General features: G+C 40.9%; 1 protein-coding gene and 1 long non-coding RNA gene across 3 annotated transcripts in view; both read right to left on the reverse strand.

Annotated features, from left to right (window-relative positions):
- Positions 1-18258, reverse strand: part of LOC147843062 (uncharacterized) — an 812539-nt gene that overhangs the window by 615124 nt on the left and 179157 nt on the right. The window lies entirely within an intron of this gene.
- LOC147843068 (zinc finger protein RFP-like) lies at positions 1508-17948 on the reverse strand. Of its 2 annotated transcripts, none has more exons than XM_087260733.1 (7): positions 17686-17948; positions 8463-9016; positions 8263-8358; positions 7958-8191; positions 7736-7874; positions 7539-7565; positions 1508-2715 (listed from the first exon to the last, which is right to left on the reverse strand). In XM_087260733.1, the coding sequence occupies exons 1-7, from the start codon at positions 17714-17716 to the stop codon at positions 2168-2170; spliced, it is 1629 nt and encodes a 542-aa protein (XP_087116859.1). In that variant the 5' UTR covers positions 17717-17948; the 3' UTR covers positions 1508-2167. The 2 variants fall into 2 exon arrangements, with proteins under 2 accessions (XP_087116859.1, XP_087116860.1); XM_087260734.1 differs by having other exon boundaries at positions 16793-17948.

The following is an 18258-nucleotide window of genomic DNA, read 5'->3' on the forward strand; positions in this document are numbered from 1 at the left end:
ACTGTAGTTCCCATGTGTTCTGAGTCACACAATTCCTCCTTGATTTTTATATGCATACATTTAATACAGCTGTAATGCCAGTATAAAGAATGAACATTTTTAATACACAAATTCCAGAAAGATATTATAATTAAAATACTCGTTCTAGAAGCTTCCTGTAAATCATAAATTACTCACCACAATGAATTAATTAGACTCTAAACCAGAATTTTTCTAGATTTATATTTTTAATTTTTTAAGATATTGTCTCCTTTTTGTACAAAGATAAAAAGGTAAAGTAACATTTAAAATGACTTTAAAGATCTGTAAGCAACTCACAATAATGACTTAGATTTGCCTAATTTGTTCAATAATAAATTAGTACATAATTAAAAATACTGAGTGATAATTTATGTTTCTTTTTGCATGCTCAGTATCATTTGAGCATTATTATTTAGCATTATTATTTAAAAAATGAAATAAAAATAATAATTCAGAAGATGTTTAAAATCAAGTTCAGTTAATCACAGGAATCCAATAAATATTTAATGATACATTTATTTGCATGGAGTTTTACCCAAAGCATGATGAATGTGACTCTGGCAGTGTTTTCTTTCACTGATAGTTGCAGGCTACATATGGCTATAAAATATCTCGGTATTAAATAATTATTCAATAAGACATTCTTTAATGTGTGAACACATACATTTTATTTGATGTAAGATTTCAGATATTGTATAATTATAAAACAGATGGTATAGTATATGTCCTCAATATTCGACAAACAGCAGCTGCATACAGCACTGTATATATTCCTTTCAGATGAATATGTCTTTAAATGCTCCACTTACGTAATTTATACATGGACTGAAAAATATTTAATTGTAGACTGATGTATGTGGTGTAGTTTGAGTATTTAAACCAAGAATATAAAAATAAATATCTTTCCTTGTCTTTAATCTCCTCCTGTACAGGAGCAGTGTAACTTCCTGTAACTCATAACTTCCTATAACTTACACACAAAACTAATACAGCCCAAACACGTTCTAAACGGTCCATGAACCCATATTTACATACACATTACTGCAAGTAAAATACGGTAACTTACCTAGAAATGAATATCACATCTTTAAAAAGCCTCAGCACATATTGGTATGTTATTATTTGGTTGTTTTTAAAAGCATTAAACACATTAAAGTCTACTGAGAACCATTTTGTCTGAAACACATCAGACTTTGACCCTGTATCAGGTGTATTTAGGCTTTGTTTTAAGGAGATTAAATTAAAGCATATTTAATATCATTATAAATATGAATTCTTACTGTTTTCAGAACAACATGATATTGTAATACACAAACTCAAAGTTCACTGTTTTTTGTTGTTGTTGTTGTTCTAAAATTAATTATAATCATGGATTGTTGGAGTCCTAACTCTTTGAAGCAAGCTTTAATACAACAGCACAATAGCCAGTAAAGTTTGAATAGTCTCCATATTGTGTACAAAACTTAAAATTAAAGTAATACTCACATTTATTCCACTGTTTTGTGTTCTGTAATTTTATTGAATTGTTTTGTAAGCTTACTGTATGCCACAAACACACATACACATTACACACAATCTCACCGACTGAGAAGTCTACAGTTTAGACTTAATAGCAACCTATAGTTACACATTAAATACACAAGCATCCATGTTGCAAATACAACATGCTACACAGGTTATTGCAGGGGTGGGCAAACTCTGTCCTGGAGGGCGTATGTCCTGCAGAGTTTAGCTGGGTTATTGCATGTGAAAAAAAAGTCTTTATAAATCAATAATTTGCCCCTGTAATAATAATATGGCCACTGTCGTTCACTTGAGTTGGAATCATCAAAGCATTGTACAGTTTGCATAATTCACTAAAAATTGTAAGGAAAGACCCAGGATTTTATTATTTCAGTCATGTTTGAATATTTTGCGTACTGGATTATTCCTAATGATTCAGTATGTCTGCAATAATGTACAGGACACTGTCAAACTGCAAATGTTATGTAGAATTTAATTAGTAGAATTAAAAATAAAAAGTAGTAGTTTCCTGTGTCTAATAAGCAAATTAGATGTGAAAATTAATTCAAGAAATATTAATTTCTGATAAATATGTCTAGCAATGCTTTGTTTTCATGGTGCATTTCATTTCTGGTCTATTTAATCATCCACTGCAGTTAACAGGTGAGATGTTCATTGATGCTGAATTTTTACAGATATCATTAGGAAAGGGGCAAAAATATGGGTAAAGTCTATTGATGAAAGACTGACCGGTGAAAGAGTAGATGTGAGATCTGGACTCCACATCATAGAATGAGACCAGACCGTCTTCATAATCCACAAACACACCGACCTTCTGTGGTTTCTCTCTTACAGACAGACGGACAGCTGGAGCAGCATAAGCCCAATATTCATTCTCATTCCTCAGACCCACAGCCCAATATCCATCCTGAGGACCCACTGTGATTTTCCCCTTCCTGTTAATCGATTCTCTGGCCACTCCTAAAGTCCACTCCGTCTTTCCCTTCATCTGAACCTCAAAATAAAATCTCCCCGTCAGGAATCCCTCTTTTCCCAGAACACAGATACACTTATCAAACCTTTCTAGGTTGTTTGGGAGCTTTTGTTTAGTGTCCCCAGTGTTCACTTGCTTCCTGTCATCAGACAGAATCAGTTTTTGATAAGCTGTATCGGGATCCAGAGTCACATCCACTGAAAAGGAGATCATAGAATATGAATCATATCTTCACAATGCAAATCTCCTAATACATTTGATAAGTTAACCCTCTATGGCATGGTGTTGCCCTCAGGCAACAAACCAGATTTTTGACCCACGAACAACTCACAAAAAAAGAAAAAAAACTCTGATAATAAGTTTGTGACCAATGAAATTTGAGGTGGGTGTAGGTTTTACCTGTCCATTGGAGGCAAAAGATCCATTTTTGAGACCATAACATGGTTGGGCACACTGCTAGCAGAATGTATGATAGATTTCACTTTTTAGCATGTTTAAATTTAATTATCTTTATGTTAAAATATGTGTGATATGCATGGATATGTAAAGAAGCATGTTTGATTGAAAAAAAGACACTTTTTATTATTATCTATATACTAAAATGGTAGTTTTTCATTTGTTTCCTTTGGACAACATTGTGCAGTTAGACCACTTTTGTAAAACAATAACAACCTATGGATGTGTAACGACCGGGGAGGGAGTGACAGATACAACTTAAGGTAAGATCCAATATGCAGGTTTATTCAGCGTCAGGCAAGCAGTGGTCATACAGGTGCAAACGGGTATATGTGGACAGTCCAGAATCGTAATCAAAGTACAGGCAATAGGTCGTAAGGCAGGCGGCTAAACAGGATAGCAAGGATACTAGGCTAGGGTCTAACACGGAGAAACAAGACATTCAATTCAATTCAATTCAGCTTTATTTGTATAGCGCTTTTACAATGTAGATTGTGTCAAAGCAGCTTCACATAAATGGTCATAGTAACTGGAACAGTGTGGTTCAGGTTTTAGTGTTTAAGTTCAGTTCAGTTCAGTTTAGCTCAGTTCAGTGTGATTTAATCATTACTGAGAGTTCAAACACTGAAGAGCAAATTCATCGATGCGCAGCTCTACCAATCCTGAACCATGCGAGGCAGTGGCGACAGCGGAGACGGAAAAAAAACTTCTCCTGATGGGAGTGAAGAAAAAAAACCTTGAGAGAACCAGACTCAGTTGGGCACGACCATTTTAATTTCTCCGCTGGCCAAAAGTCTTGTGCAGAACTTCATTCGCCGTGGTTTATGCTGGAAGATGGCCTCAATGAAGACTCGTCTGTCCCTGGAGCGTCGCTGGAATCAGACACATGTTCTCCACTCCCCACGACCATCAGCGCAGCAGCAGCTCAGGATATGGCCTGGTCCCGGATATGGAATCCTTGGGATCATCACGTCGCTGGTCTTGGATCCAATCAGTGACTCCGCCTAATCTGAGGACCTCGGGATGAGTATCCCCAGGTGAAAATAGAGAATAATTAGCGTAGCTGCTGTTCATAGTGTATATAAGCAAGATGCAGAAGCCTGTGTGGAACCCGCTAGGTGATGCATTGAGTGTATGCTTTACTAAACAGATAGGTCTTTAATCTAGTTTTGAACTGGGAGAGTGTGTCTGAGCCTCGGACATTACCAGGAAGGCTATTCCAGAGTGTAGGAGCCATGAAAGAGAAGGCTCGACCTCCTTTACTTGATTTTGCTATTCTAGGTACTACTAGAAGCCCTGAATTTTGAGATCTTAAGGAACGAGTTGGTTCGTAGCGAGACAGAAGGTTGGTTAGATAAACAGGAGCTAGATTATTTAGAGCTTTATAGGTGAGAAGTAATATTTTAAATTCAATACGAAATTTAACAGGCAGCCAGTGTAAGGAGGATAAAATTGGGGTTATATGATCATATTTTCTAGACCTGGTCAGAACTCTGGCTGCTGCATTTTGTACTAATTGAAGTTTGTTAATAGAGGATGCTGGGCAGCCAGCAAATAGAGCATTACAGTAATCCAGTCTCGAAGTCATAAAAGCATGGACTAGCTTTTCTGCATCTGAGATGGATAGCATATTTCGTAATTTAGCGATATTTCTCAGATGAAAGAAGGCAGTTTTTGTGACATGGGATATATGGTTTTTAAAAGTTAGATTGCTGTCTAATATGACACCCAAATCTTTTATAGTAGAGCTAAAGCTAACTTTGTATCCCTCTAATTGTAAATTGAGTTGCGAGATCTGCTGTGTGCAAGATTTAGGCCCAATAAGTAATAATTCTGTTTTGTCTGAGTTTAAGAGAAGAAAATTGTTGGTCATCCAGTCTTTGATGTCTGACATGGAAACGCGTTGTAATGTCCCACTAGGGAAAACAAGACTCGGCCAACTGGAAGGGTGCATGAGGGACTTGTATGATATGCTATCAGTCTGTGACAAGGTTCAGCTGGTGATTGTAATCAGGCTAGATGAATGAACAGGCGTGCGTGTCTGGAAGAAGTGCATGTATGAAAATGTAGTGCTGGGATATGCGGAAGTGTAGTCCTGGTATAGTGGAAACCAGCGATCTCCGGAGAGCGATCGCTGGTTATCATAACAGGATGGAAATGTCCAGAAATGTACAGTTATAAGCATAATATAGATTTTGTGTTTTACTGTCAACTATTACTTACAGGAAATGGATGTTGAAACATTTTATGGAGGTAAAAACAAAATTGAGCAGTGAGGCTCATTCCTTCTGACAGCAAGCTTAAAGAGTCACAATAGCTGTTTCCATTCAAAGATGCTATTTAAACCTGTAAAAAGCCACAGTTCAGCACAGTTTTTCTTTAACCCGGATTAAAAAACCTGATTAAACTACAGTAATTGAGTTCTTCAGGCTTGTTTGAAACCTACAGATAATTGTGTTGAAGCAGGGTTGGATTCAGCCTACTTGATGATCATGGATACACAATAAGGGAGATACAGAGAGCCTGGATGCAAAGGTTTATCTAAAGCAGGCATGTCCAAGCTCGGTCCTGGAGGGCTGGTGTCCAGCAAAGTTTAGTTCCAACCCCAATCAGACACACCTGGGCTAGCTAATCAAGCTCTTACTAGGCTTTCTAGGCCCCGTTTACACTAATGCGTTTTAGTTTGAAAACGCATAAGTTTTGCTACGGTTACGCCATCCGTCCACACTACGCCGGAGTTCGAGCGCCGAAAACGGAGCGTTTCGAAAACGCTGGAGAGGCCGTTTTCATTCTAAAACGCTGCTGCTCCGTCTCAGTGTGGATGGGGAAAGACGGAGACATCTGAAAACGGAGGCGGGGCTGCAGACATTCGCCTCTCTGATTGGGGCTTTCCCTCAATATTAAGTAGCCTACACACAGTTCAGTCCTGAATCTTCTCCGTGTAAGTTCAGACTTCGCAAGTTTGATCAAGGCTGCATCTCTTCTTCTCAGTTTGATATGGAAAACATACCGAGGACACGCGTCAATCTTCACAGGGAACCGTGTACTTTATAACTTCATTCACATCACCTTGGCTACGTTGTTTCACTTTCTCAACAATAAAATGTAAACTTGATATAAGGAACTGCCTATTTTTATTTTAATATTAACAACTAAACAGACAGCAGAAATGTTGAGGCGTCGTGCTGCATATATGAGCGTCATCTTCACTGTGTGGATATTTATAACAAAACGGAGCCGATAACAACTGCCTCCTTTCAATTTCAGTGAAAATACGAAACATACCCTCTCTTTTGCTGAATATCAGTTTTAATAATCGATAATGGCCATAAAAGTATAACATACAATAAGTTTATACATTATAGGAAATAAAGGCAAGCGATCAGTCAATATACAGAATGTAGGCTACGTGGTTACATTAATCATTAACTTATCTTTGCGCTCAGCCAAAACACGTTACGAGAACAAGTAATAGATTCCAATGACCAAAGTCAGGGAATATGTCGTTAGATAAAGACAACAAGATGAATGAAATATCACGTTTAATAAATATAGTGAGATTAGATCCAGCGGGAGATGCTTGATGAGAAGTCCGACTAGCAGAGCTCTCATCTGGGTAGATGGGCTGCAGCGCTTGCCAAAGTGTGTGTGTGGTCACGTGATGTGCGTTTTCAGCGTTTTAGTGTGGACGGAGAGCAGTTCAGAAACGCTGGGTAAAACGCGAGTGTGGACGCGGATCGTTTTCATTCTAAAACGCCGTTTTAAAACTAAAACGCACCAGTGTAAACGGGGCCCTAGAAACATCCTTGTAGGTGTGTTGAGGCAAGTTGGAGCTAAAATCTGCAGGACACTGGCCCTCCAGGACAGAGTTTGGACACCGCTGATCTAAAGGAAGGTGCCCAAACTCTGTCTTAGAGGGTCGGTGCCCAACCAAATGTAGTTGATAGCCTGCCAATACATTTCTAGTATGCTAGTTTGAGCTTAAGTAGCTCGTTCAGGTGTGTTATTGGGGTTAGAGCAATACTCTGCAGGACACCGGCCCGGAAGGACCAAGTTTGGGCACCCTTAACCTAAAGCCAGGTGAGAAAAATGTGGCACCCACCTTTGCTTCACATGTACCAACAAATGCTTTCTGAATGAGTAATAAAGATTGGTGAATAAGTACATTCAAATGGTAACCCACAGGAACATACAATACATAATTTATGGCTAGTTATTGATGAAATATTACTTATTGATATTATGTTAAATTAATTTCTTTCTAATGTATAAATGGCTTGTTTGTACCTGATTTCACATACAATAATATACAGGAAACCTTAGTGTTTTACTGCCCAAACTGCACGTTGTTGCCCTGAGGCAACAAACCAAAATCTGATGGGGAGGCTAGGGGGAGCACATTTTATCGTTGATTTATTATAAGGGACCCCCCAGCACCCAAAAATTAGTAAGAAATATTTATTTCCTCCTGAAACAAAAATTCACGCCATAGAGGGTTAAATGTAAAGTACTACTGTTCATGTATTGTTTACAGTATGAGCAAAGTGAAAATCAGACATTGTACCTGCATACTGCTGCATCCTCCTCAACACTGTAATGGTAAGTCAATCATAAAACACAATAATATGATTTTAGGATTTTTGTGAACAAGCTTGATATATGTGCATCATATGCATGTGTGTGTATATATATATATTATAATCTCTAACTCTAACAATTACTTGTCAAATTATGTGGGTTCTGTATATGATAGTGACCTACCAGTTTTACTGACTTTCTCATTCAGAGTTTCCTGCAGTTGAGTCAGAGCTCTCCTCAGAGTCTCCACGCTCACATCAGTGCTCATACTGGTTTCAGGCCAGTTCTTAATGTTTGGTGGGCTGCATATGGATGGGTAAATCTACAGCAGGAGAGAGAAGAAATCATTCAGCTGGAGGAGTGTGAGTGTTGTCCTGTGATGTGAGCAGACAGAGAGACACTGACCTCCAGGAGCTGGAGGTGATCCTCAGTGTGTGAGAGATGATCCAAATCAGAGTTTCTCATCTTCAGCTCGTTGATTTCCTGCTGCAGCTCTTGAATCAGCTCTTCATCCTGTTTCTCTGCTGCTTTCTGCTTCTCCTCCATCATCTCTAGCAGCTCGGCCTGACATCTCTCAATGGAGCGCTGCAGATCACTAAAGAGCTCAACAGTGGACGTTTCCTCTCTTGCTGTGCTTTCCTGAAAAATATTTTAGTTTAAAGAAGAAAAATTGAAACATTATCCATCAAATGTTGAACATTTCAACTTACCTTTCTGAGGTCTGCTGAGTGTTTGATGTCTTGAATCTTCTTGGTTCTTTTATCAATCATCTGCTGCATGTCTCTCTGAGTCTTCATCATCTGAATCTATAGACAGACCGAAATATACCGATATTTTAATTCTCTGCATGAATTTTTCCATTATCTGCCAAAACATCTTGTTACTGAAGTAAGCTGCTAGTAACTCATACCTTCTTCTCTTTGATCTCCTCTTGTATAGGAACAGTGTTGTGAGTCTTGTGGTCTCCATCAGTGCAAAACACACAAACACACATCTGATCATCTCTACAGAACAGCTCAAGAGGTCTCTCGTGTTTCTGGCATATATAGTGTTTTATATTTATCACAGGCTCCATCAGTTTGTGTTTCATGAAGTTCGGGACCCTTCGATGAGGCTCCAGGTGAGTTTCACAGTAAGAGGTCTGACACACCAGACAGGACTTCAAGGCTTTCATCTTTCTCCCATCACAGATGTCACAGAGGACCTCAGACATTCGCAGGCTTAACCTTTGCTTAAAGCATTGAGCAAACTCTCCAAGTCCAGTGTTGATCTTAAAACTGGGTTTGTCACTGAATCTTTCTCTGCACAATGGACATCTGCAGACCTGACTGTTCTCCCAGCTCTTGTTCAGGCAGCTCTTACAGAAGTGGTGTCCACATGGAGTGCTGACGGGATCAGTGAACACATCCAGACACACTGAACACTGAAGATCCTCAAACAGATGACCCCTAGAGGATGACAGAGCTGGAGAGAAACAATGAAAACAGAGATTTAGACACACAGAATCAAAAAAATTCACACAAATTCACTTTACACATTTTGTCATCTCTATTTGCTCCAAATTCTATAAACAATACTCCCAAATAAGAATGTTAAAAGATGTTTGTTTTAATTCTTTGCAAATTATTGAAAAATATAAAAGTACATAAATATTCACAGCCTTTGCCTAGACCAGGGGTGGCCAACCCTGTTCCTGGAGAGCCACCTTCCAGCAGATTTCAGTTGCAACCCATATCAAACACACCTGCCTGTAATTATCATGTGATGTGTTCAGGTCCTAATTAATTGGTTCAGGTGTGTTTGATATGGGTTGCAACTGAAATCTACAGGAAAGTGGCTCTCCAGGAACAGGGTTGGCCATCTCTGGCCTAGACCTTCAAAATTTACCTCAGGTGCTCCTGTCTCCAATGATCATACTTCTGAGCTACGTTTTTTTTGCAGTTTTTGTTTTTGTGAATCCACCAGAGGCTGCTGTGTACGCTTTTTGAGATCTCAAATTTCTCTTGCGAGTGCCATTCGTGCCTGCTGTTCTCTCGTAAATCCACCAGAGGCTGCTGTCGACTGAACGATAGACTGACCCACCCTCCTCCTTGCCTAAACTCAACCAATAGTGTTTTCAAAAGCACCAATTGCGTTTGCGTCAAAGTCTAGGTGGCAATGTGGAATTCATCATTTTCGGTGTCATGGTTGCAGTGGAGAGGCGGCTTCACTTTTGTCAAGTTAAACAGTGAGTTTTTGTTTAGATTTTTTACACATGAATACAAAATGTAAGCTTGTTTTGTTAAAAGGTATACTCAAATATTTATCATTTTACTTTATGTGCTTTCCTGTGTCTAATCACGCCATAGGCTGCTGACTGCTAATGTTGCTTACGGCTAACACACGTCCATCCATAACATAAAACATTCACCCGCAAATGAGAGTAAGTTACGTTAAACATCTGCATCTATAATTATAAAAATATTTTGTTTTATACGTGGCCGAAATGAGTGAATCTGCAGCACACGATTGTTGTTCTACTGAATCGTTTCATTTTAGTGAATGAGTCATTTTTTACGTGTCTGGCATGCTCCAGTACTTAAACAATGCATTGAATCAAAACGACTGCTGATGATCGACTCTAATGATGGAGCTTAACTAATGTTAATGTTATAAACGTGAATTTCAAACTCATAAACTGCTTGCAAGTTCTCGAATCATCAGCTCTGAACAGAGTCTCTGTCGGATGCGCCCAAAGCTGATGACACCTACTGAGACCGCGATTGACTTTGTAACAGGGACGAACTGATGGCATGAATAGAGGGTATAGTAATATATTTAATAACTAGTGCTAGCGGAATATGTTTACTCTGTGCAACAAGTCCATTGAACCGATTCATTGAATTGAACCGAGGGATGGAACAGATTTGCAGAATAAGTACCGAACATTTCTTCACAATTCATACATTTAACAAATCGAAAGTAATAGGTTGTATATGTGTTTTAATTTTCTGGTCAGCCTTTGTGTTAGAAGGGATCCATTTATAACCCTATTTTATCATTGTCGTTATTTACAGTTCTACCAGAAAGACTCTAGGAGGCAGATAAACGTTTGAACATTTATTGAATTGTTTGCATGAATGAGAGTACGTTACGGTCCTTTCATAAAGTTCTTTGGCGCAAGCCCAGTCTATAGTGCAGAACTCTGGATGAGCTGGCAGATCCTGCCTGAAGATGAAGGCAGGGCGAAGCCAACCCCAAAAAGGCAAAACTGTAGGGTTCAGTTTTGTAGCAATCCTAAAACAGAATGACAATAGATGAGATCTTACATTGTATTTTTATGCAAATCGCACAAGGTAAAATGGAGATTAAATAGTGCCCTGACGGGCAGAGAGGTATATAAGAGATCCAACATGAAGATAAAACGAAGCACGCGATTAGGCTAGTAGATGCTAGAAGCCCTAATGAAGATAAGAGAGAGAGCATACCCCGCCGGGTAGAGGACAGAGCGTGCCCTGACAAGCATAAGAGAGAGTGTGCCCTGACGAGCAGAGGAGGGAGAGAGAGATTGCCCCGATAGGCAGAAAAGAAAAAGTGTTCCGCGACAAGCAGACGAGAGAGTGGCCAGACAGGCAGAGGAGAGAGCGCGTGCCCCGACATGCCAAGGAGGGAGAGAGAGAGAGAGAGTGAGAGAGAGTGCCCCGACGAGCAGAGGGGGGAGAGAGAGAGAGAAAGAGAGAGAGAGCCCCTACGGCAGAGGAGAGAGAGGTTGACTCAACCAGCAGAGGAGAGAAAGATTGCCCCGACGGGTAGAGGAAGGAGAGCGTGCCCCGATGGGCCGAAGACATTGAGAGCATGCCCTGACGTGCCGAAGACATCCGGAGTGTTCCCCCACGGGTCGAAGACATTCAGACCGTACTCACACTAGGTACAGTTGCCTTGTACTGGGCCAAGCACGCTTCACCCCCTTCCCGTCTCTCCCGACAGCCCACACTCACACCACGAACGGGCCTCGGCACACTTACGTCATCACTGCTGCGCTGTTCAGTGAGAAGCGCTCTCACTCAGCCGCACAGAGGAGATTTCTCTAGTTATATCGTGTCAGTCGTTTGATATGCAGTGACATGCAGTCCAATATTTCACCAAACAGTCCTTAGGGATGCGGTGACCCGCAGTCAGATATTTTGCCGAACAGATCCGCCACTTTTGGCGCTCTGAAACAATCAAAGTTCTCGTGCTGCTGCTGCAGGAATGAGGTGGTCTGCTGAAGGTGCAGAGCTGTCGTGCAGTGAGAAGTTTTCGTCTTTAATAAGCTACTGCAGTTTGCGATCACTGAACAGTAAGATTGAATAATAAATCCATATGAAACAGTCCCAAAAGTCACGTCTCGTTTTCAGTTTCTGGCTTTGGCGTGTTTCGCACTCACACACAAGCGTACCGCGCCAATGCCCAAGTGAACCGCGCTCAGACCCACCTCTTCCAACCAGGCCAGGGCCGGCCAAGTGAACCGTGCTTGAGGCCGATTCAGCGCACTCACACTTCTCTAACTATCCGGAAACGGGCCTGGGCACGGTACAAATGGCATAGTGTGAGTAGTCCCTCAGAGCATGCCCCGACGGGCCGAAGACATTGAGAGCGTGCCCCGACGGGCCGAAGACATTGTGAGAAGGAGCCCCGTTGGGCTTGCGGTGCGAGAAGGAGCCCCGTTGGGCTTGCGGTGCGAGAAGGAGCCCCGTTGGGCTTGCGGTGCGAGAAGGAGCCCCGTTGGGCTTGCGGTGCGAGAAGGAGCCCCGTTGGGCTTGCGGTGCGAGAAGGAGCCCCGTTGGGCTTGCGGTGCGAGAAGGAGCCCCGTTGGGCTTGCGGTGCGAGAAGGAGCCCCGTTGGGCTTGCGGTGCGAGAAGGAGCCCCGTTGGGCATGCGGTGCGAGAAGGAGCCCCGTTGGGCATGCGGTGCGAGAAGGAGCCCTGTTGGGCTTGCGGTGCGAGAAGGAGCCCTGTTAGGTTTGATTGGGGTTACCTTGTATGAAACCCATGAAATTAACAATCTATTGTGATTTACGACAATTAATGTCTAGCTGTTTAGAAAATCTGAGTAAATATTGAATCCCCTGAATTATGATTGGGTCCTGTCTGAGGATAATAGTAGGCAATGACTACCCCCAAAAATAAAATACCCAACAGTTAAGATTTTCTTTGTTGGGATTTTTATATAGTTGATAAGTTGTAGCGCAGGCCTGTCCTGCTGATGTTTTTATATGGTCGATTACATTGCTTTCGTTCTTCTAGAAATGTGATAGCAATATCGGTTGGCTTGCTCTGCAGTCAAATTTTACACGCTGTTGTACATAAGAGAGCAGAGACAGCAGTACGTTGAGCTAAACAGAACTTGGGGATCTAGGTTATGAAAGTTTCAGTATGGCATAATTTAGAGCTGCACAATCAATCGAAGGAAATCGAGAGAGAGTGTGCCCTGATGGGCAGAGGAGGGAGAGCGTGCCCCGACGGGCCGAAGACATTCAGAGTGTGCCTTGAAGGACCGAAGACATTGAGAGCGTGCCCCGACAGGCCGAAGACATTGAGCTTGCCCCGATGGGCCGGCCAAAGAGATTGCGAGACGGAGCCCAGTTGGACTTGCTGTGCAAAACGGAGCTCCGTTGGGCTTGCTGTGCGAGACAGAGCCCCGTTGGGCTCAATTAATCGGGAAGAAATTGCGATCTCAATTTGACCACCAAGACTCTTAATGCAGCATTTCTACGATTCTACCAAACATATTTTCAAATTAGAAGAAGCAAAGGCGGCTGCACGAGTCTTTTCGTTGTTTCACACATGTTGCTCAGCGACATGGACACCTCCAAATTATGGGAATCACACGTGACGCGAGCTGCTGATTGTGCGGGTGCACGCCCTAGTTAATGATTGCCGTGCGTGCGTCTACTTTAGTGAACAGAACCTGCATATGCTGTGAAAAACGGGTAAAAAATTTGAAAATAATATTCAGTTTGTGGCACAGAGTGATCGTTTGAGAGCCGCGAGCGAAGTACGAACAGCACTCAGCAGTGAAAACGAAACCAAAAGTGCACATTATTTAAATAATCATATTGCATTTTAGAGTTATGATTGCGACAAGTTTCTTTTATAGCAAACGCCGTTTTGCATGAAAATAAATTCATTCATTATGAGACCTCAATATTTCTTTAAGTGAACATGACAACGAGAGCAGCGAACCTCTTGAAAGCATATAGAAAGTATGGCACCTGTAGCCTACCTTCATTCTTGTTAAATAAGGATTAGAGAGCTTAGGTGCATGCATACACAGATCAAGATCAATTACAGTGATACAGCGCTAAATCACATTATATACGATGATACATAAATGAATCGAATTATGCTTATGTAAGGAAAAGTTAAACTGTGATGATACCAAAATTGCAATATTGAACAGTTAAGTCAATGAAAAAGTGCTACTATAATGGGCCACATTAAGTGCAGATGAAAGGCAACGATAAGCCATGGTTAAAGAGGCTGCAATAGACCTAGCTATATGGAAGAACCGGATGGACCAAAGAAACTGGTAATCCGAGATGTCATGTAATGCAAAGTGCCATAAAACCCAACTGGACCACCACCACCACCACCAGTAGCTGCAAAGACAACACATGATGATTATTACTTGAAATGAAAGAAAATGTTTGAAACTTAAAATTCATGTATTGGACTCACATGTTAGGCTGAACTATGTACCTGTAACATCTTGGTTTATTGAAACGGCATATTTGCTCAAGGAGTGAACTTGCACTGGTCTTACGGTTCGTTTACAATTACGCCATCGATTTGGTTCGACCCGATACTATGGTACGTCAGGGTGCATTGATGATGCTTTCCATACAGGATTATATTTTAATTCATAGCACAACAAAAGTATAAATAGATTTATATTTGTAAGTGTTATTCGTAATACGAGTTGTCATTTAATACGAACAGTCGGAACTGTACTCTTTAAAAAAAAAAAAAAAAAAAAAAAAAAAAAAAAAAAACGAGCATGTACATGGCAACATTAGCATTCATAGCAAATAAACGAAAGTGAATGTCCTGCTCGCTTTATGAGCTTTATCGAGTAAATTCGCGTTTGTTTGTTTTTTTTAGATATACATACATATATTAAATAAAGAGTTTGTAAAAGACGTTTTGGCCCCAACGATCTTCCATAATGGCTCAACGCGTAAACTGTCCTCGACGGAAAGGGCTGCGATTGGTTCTAACGGCTGGCGCTGTTTGCCAATGAGTGACAATAGCCCCTTTCACACAGTGATACCGGTAAATATCCGGAAAATTTCCGGAACGACTTTACCGGTATATTCAAAAAAGCGCTGTTCACACAGGCGAGGACGTTACGGAAATTTTCCGGAAAAGAGCATTCACACATCCATTCCAAAATACCAGTAAATTCTGACATCATTCACCACAAATGAGCTTTAAACGGCTGCGCTTGTATTTGTAAACATTTGACTAAATTACAAACTCTTTTGATGATCAATATTGCAAACAACTTTCACTGGATCATATTCGCATGTCGAGATGTTCATAATATGTGCGTGTGCTGACGCTCACAGGCTGTTTCATGGGCACACGCAAAGCTTGAAGGTAAACAAACAACGGCTTATCATAAGCATCTTATCGATGATTATTTGCACAGTTGGCATTAAGAAGAACATATAAACGTTATCTGACTAACTTCTAGCAGCTAAATGTGTCTGGAAAAATATTCAAAGGCTTTTATTCTCACAAACCGCGCGGACGTAAATGCGTCTGACTGTTGTGATTGGCTAAAGCAGAAGTCTTACGTCAGCACGTTCTAGACGTGCACGAGCTTATTCCGGAAATCTTCCTTCTGCGTTCACACAGCGCAGCATTCCGGCAAATTGCCGGTAATGTTACAACTTCTCTTTCCGGAAAATAGCCAGAACGAATTTACCGGTATTTTCAAAAAGGACCTGTTCACACATACAACCTTTCCGGAAAATTGCCGGTAATTTTCCGGAAAGGTCTGTATGTGTGAAAGGGGCTACTGATAAAGTTTAGCGGCGATTACAGCAGATCAATGATAAACACGGAGAAAATCTCGCTATGTTATGGATTCACAAGTAAAGCTCTTTAACGGCCGTGAGGAGAGGATACGTCACGTTAACAAGTCAAAGGGCAACAGTCTGAGAAATGGAGTTTACTTCTCAATCGCAGTGAAATGGAGGCTGCAAGTTAACGTTACCTGTAACTCCGCGTCAGCGAAGGACTGACCAGCAGACACTCGCACGGTAAATGATGCTTAATTTCTGTGTTTTAAGTTGCAGTGTTTTACAGAAGCTCTCGGTCGTCTTCCTACCATAGTATCCTACCGTGACAATGATCGGTTTTGATTTAAAGTGTGGAATTATATTTTTATGTGTGGAATTATATTTTTGTTTTTAAATGTATGTTTAACATTGATATTAAGTTTTGCTATTTTTTACTGATGAAATACTCATTGTTTGAAATGTGAGCCTATCGCTTTGTTTGAAATGTGAGCCTGTCGCTTAAAGCTTCGCTTCTAGAGAAACGGGGTTTTTCCACAGAAGTAAGACGAGAGATCTGAGCTCATGGACAGCTGTGCTTTGGTACAGGATGTGGTTTAACACCTGCAAGGAACCAGCCGTATCTCAGTCTGTGTAGGGGTGCATGTGTGTTTTGTGTGTGTGTGTGTGTTTGCAGGCTACTGGCAGATTCTAACTGGTTGAAATGAGATCTGATGATGGGAAGGCGAATAATGGATTGGAGGCTCATCGAGAGTGGGGAGGAGACAACCAAGAATAAAAACTATTGTTTTATGATTGTACGGCACTACTGGAGCGCCCAGTGTGCCTTATGCATGATGGCTCTTCAGTATTCCTGAGCTCAGACATTGTTGATCTGATTCTCTCTTTTTTATTAAATTTTGATTACTTGATAAAGTTAAGTTTCCTGCGTCTACTTTCAAGCGAATCCTGAACTCGGGGAGGGAAAAACCATTTTCCTACAAAAGCTGAACCGATACCGAATTGTCTGCGTCTGCATCGCGGTTCTAGCTTTATGGTATAAGACTTGTTTATAAAATGTGGATTCTAGCTCGGAAAACATTTAGAACGAAATGATGAGAGGCCATAACGTTAGATATGTGCTCTTTCAGACATTAACTTGCATATCATAATTCAGTGACTTCATATGACGTTAATGAAACAAGAGTTAGACTTACCTCATGCAGACTATAGCCCCTTTCACACAGTGATACCGGTAAATATCCGGAAAATTTCTGGAACTAATTACCGGTATATTAAAAAAAAAAGCGCTGTTCACACAGGCGAGGACGTTACGGAATTTTTCCGGAAAAGAGCATTCACACATCCATCGCAAAATGCCGGTAAATTCTGACATCATTCACCACAAATGACCTCTAAACGGCTGCGCTTGTGTTTGTAAACATTTGACTAACGTTACATTACAAACTCTTCGGATGGATCAGTATAGAGTACAACTCTAATGAAAACATAGGGAAACACTTTGATATGTGTGTGTGCTGGCTCTATGGGCGCTCACGTGCACACGCAAAGCTTGAAGGTAAACAAACAACGGATTATCATAAACATTTTATCGATAATTATTTACACAGCATTAATAAGGAACATAGAAACATTATCTGACTAACATCTAGCAGCTAAAGGTGTCTGGAAAAAATATTCAAAGGCTTTTATTCTCATAAACCGCGCGCACGTAAATGCGTCTGACTGTTGTGATTGGCTAAAGCAGACGTCTCACGTCAGCCCGTTCTAGACGTGGACGCGCTTATTACGGCAATCTTCCTTCTGCGTTCACACAGCGCAGCATTCCGGCAAATTACCGGTAATGTTACAATTTCTCTTTCCGGAAAATAGCCAGAACGAATTTACCGGTATTTTCAAAAAGGGCCTGTTCACACATACAACCTTTCCGGAAAATTGCCGGTAATTTTCCGGAAAGGTCTGTATGTGTGAAAGGGGCTTATGTCTACACGTAACAATTTAAGGTAACTTAATAAACACAGAGTATACCGAGATGGAATGACAGATGAAGATGGCGTGAAATCCCAATGAAGAAGATTGAGTGTTTAACCTGGCTGTTTTCGGTGAAATTCCATGTTCATTCTGGTCTCCAGCTATGAGGTACATTTTTGCGAGTAGGAGCTAACGTTAGAAGTGCTAAAAGCTAGTAACCTTAACCCGATGCAAGGATATTTAATTGTACGATCAGCGGATAATGAAGGCGAAATGGTGAAATCAATCAATAACGAAAATGAAGTGATTGACGAAGCTGTTAACCTTCAACTTTGAGCTGTTACGTGAACACGAACAGAGAAATGAACAAACTTGTGAGACGTAAACGACGTTGTCAGTCCAAACTTCCGCAACGTGACCGAAACTTCCGCAACGTCACCTGAATACAGCGAAACAGATTGTTTAGATGAGCTTTTATACATGGCTTGCTTGGTTGTTATAGGCTGACGAGATAATTATTATGAATGACTTGACCTCAGTCTTCCTGGTAGAACCTTCGCTAAAGCTTTCATATCAATGATATTTTTTCTTAAGTTACAGTGCACAGCTCACAGAGTCACTGTATTGTCACTAAAATGCATGCCTTTGCTTATTTACATCAGAGTGCCTTGAAAATGAGCTCCAAGACTGC

This window comes from Danio rerio, chromosome 7, assembly GCF_052040795.2.
Source record: "Danio rerio strain M-AB ecotype USA chromosome 7, GRCz13ab, whole genome shotgun sequence".
Taxonomy (NCBI): Eukaryota; Metazoa; Chordata; class Actinopteri; order Cypriniformes; family Danionidae; genus Danio; species Danio rerio.

Excerpts from the sequence above, each read along its gene's own strand:
- LOC147843068 (XM_087260733.1), bottom strand. The coding sequence starts at position 17,716 with ATGAACATGGAATTTCACCGAAAACAGCCAG. Across the intron at positions 9,017-17,685 it reads ATTTCACCGAAAACAGCCAG|CTCTGTCATCCTCTAGGGGT; the intron begins GTTAAACACTCA and ends GTTTCTCTCCAG. Across the intron at positions 2,716-7,538 it reads GAGGATGCAGCAGTATGCAG|TGGATGTGACTCTGGATCCC; the intron begins GTACAATGTCTG and ends TCTCCTTTTCAG.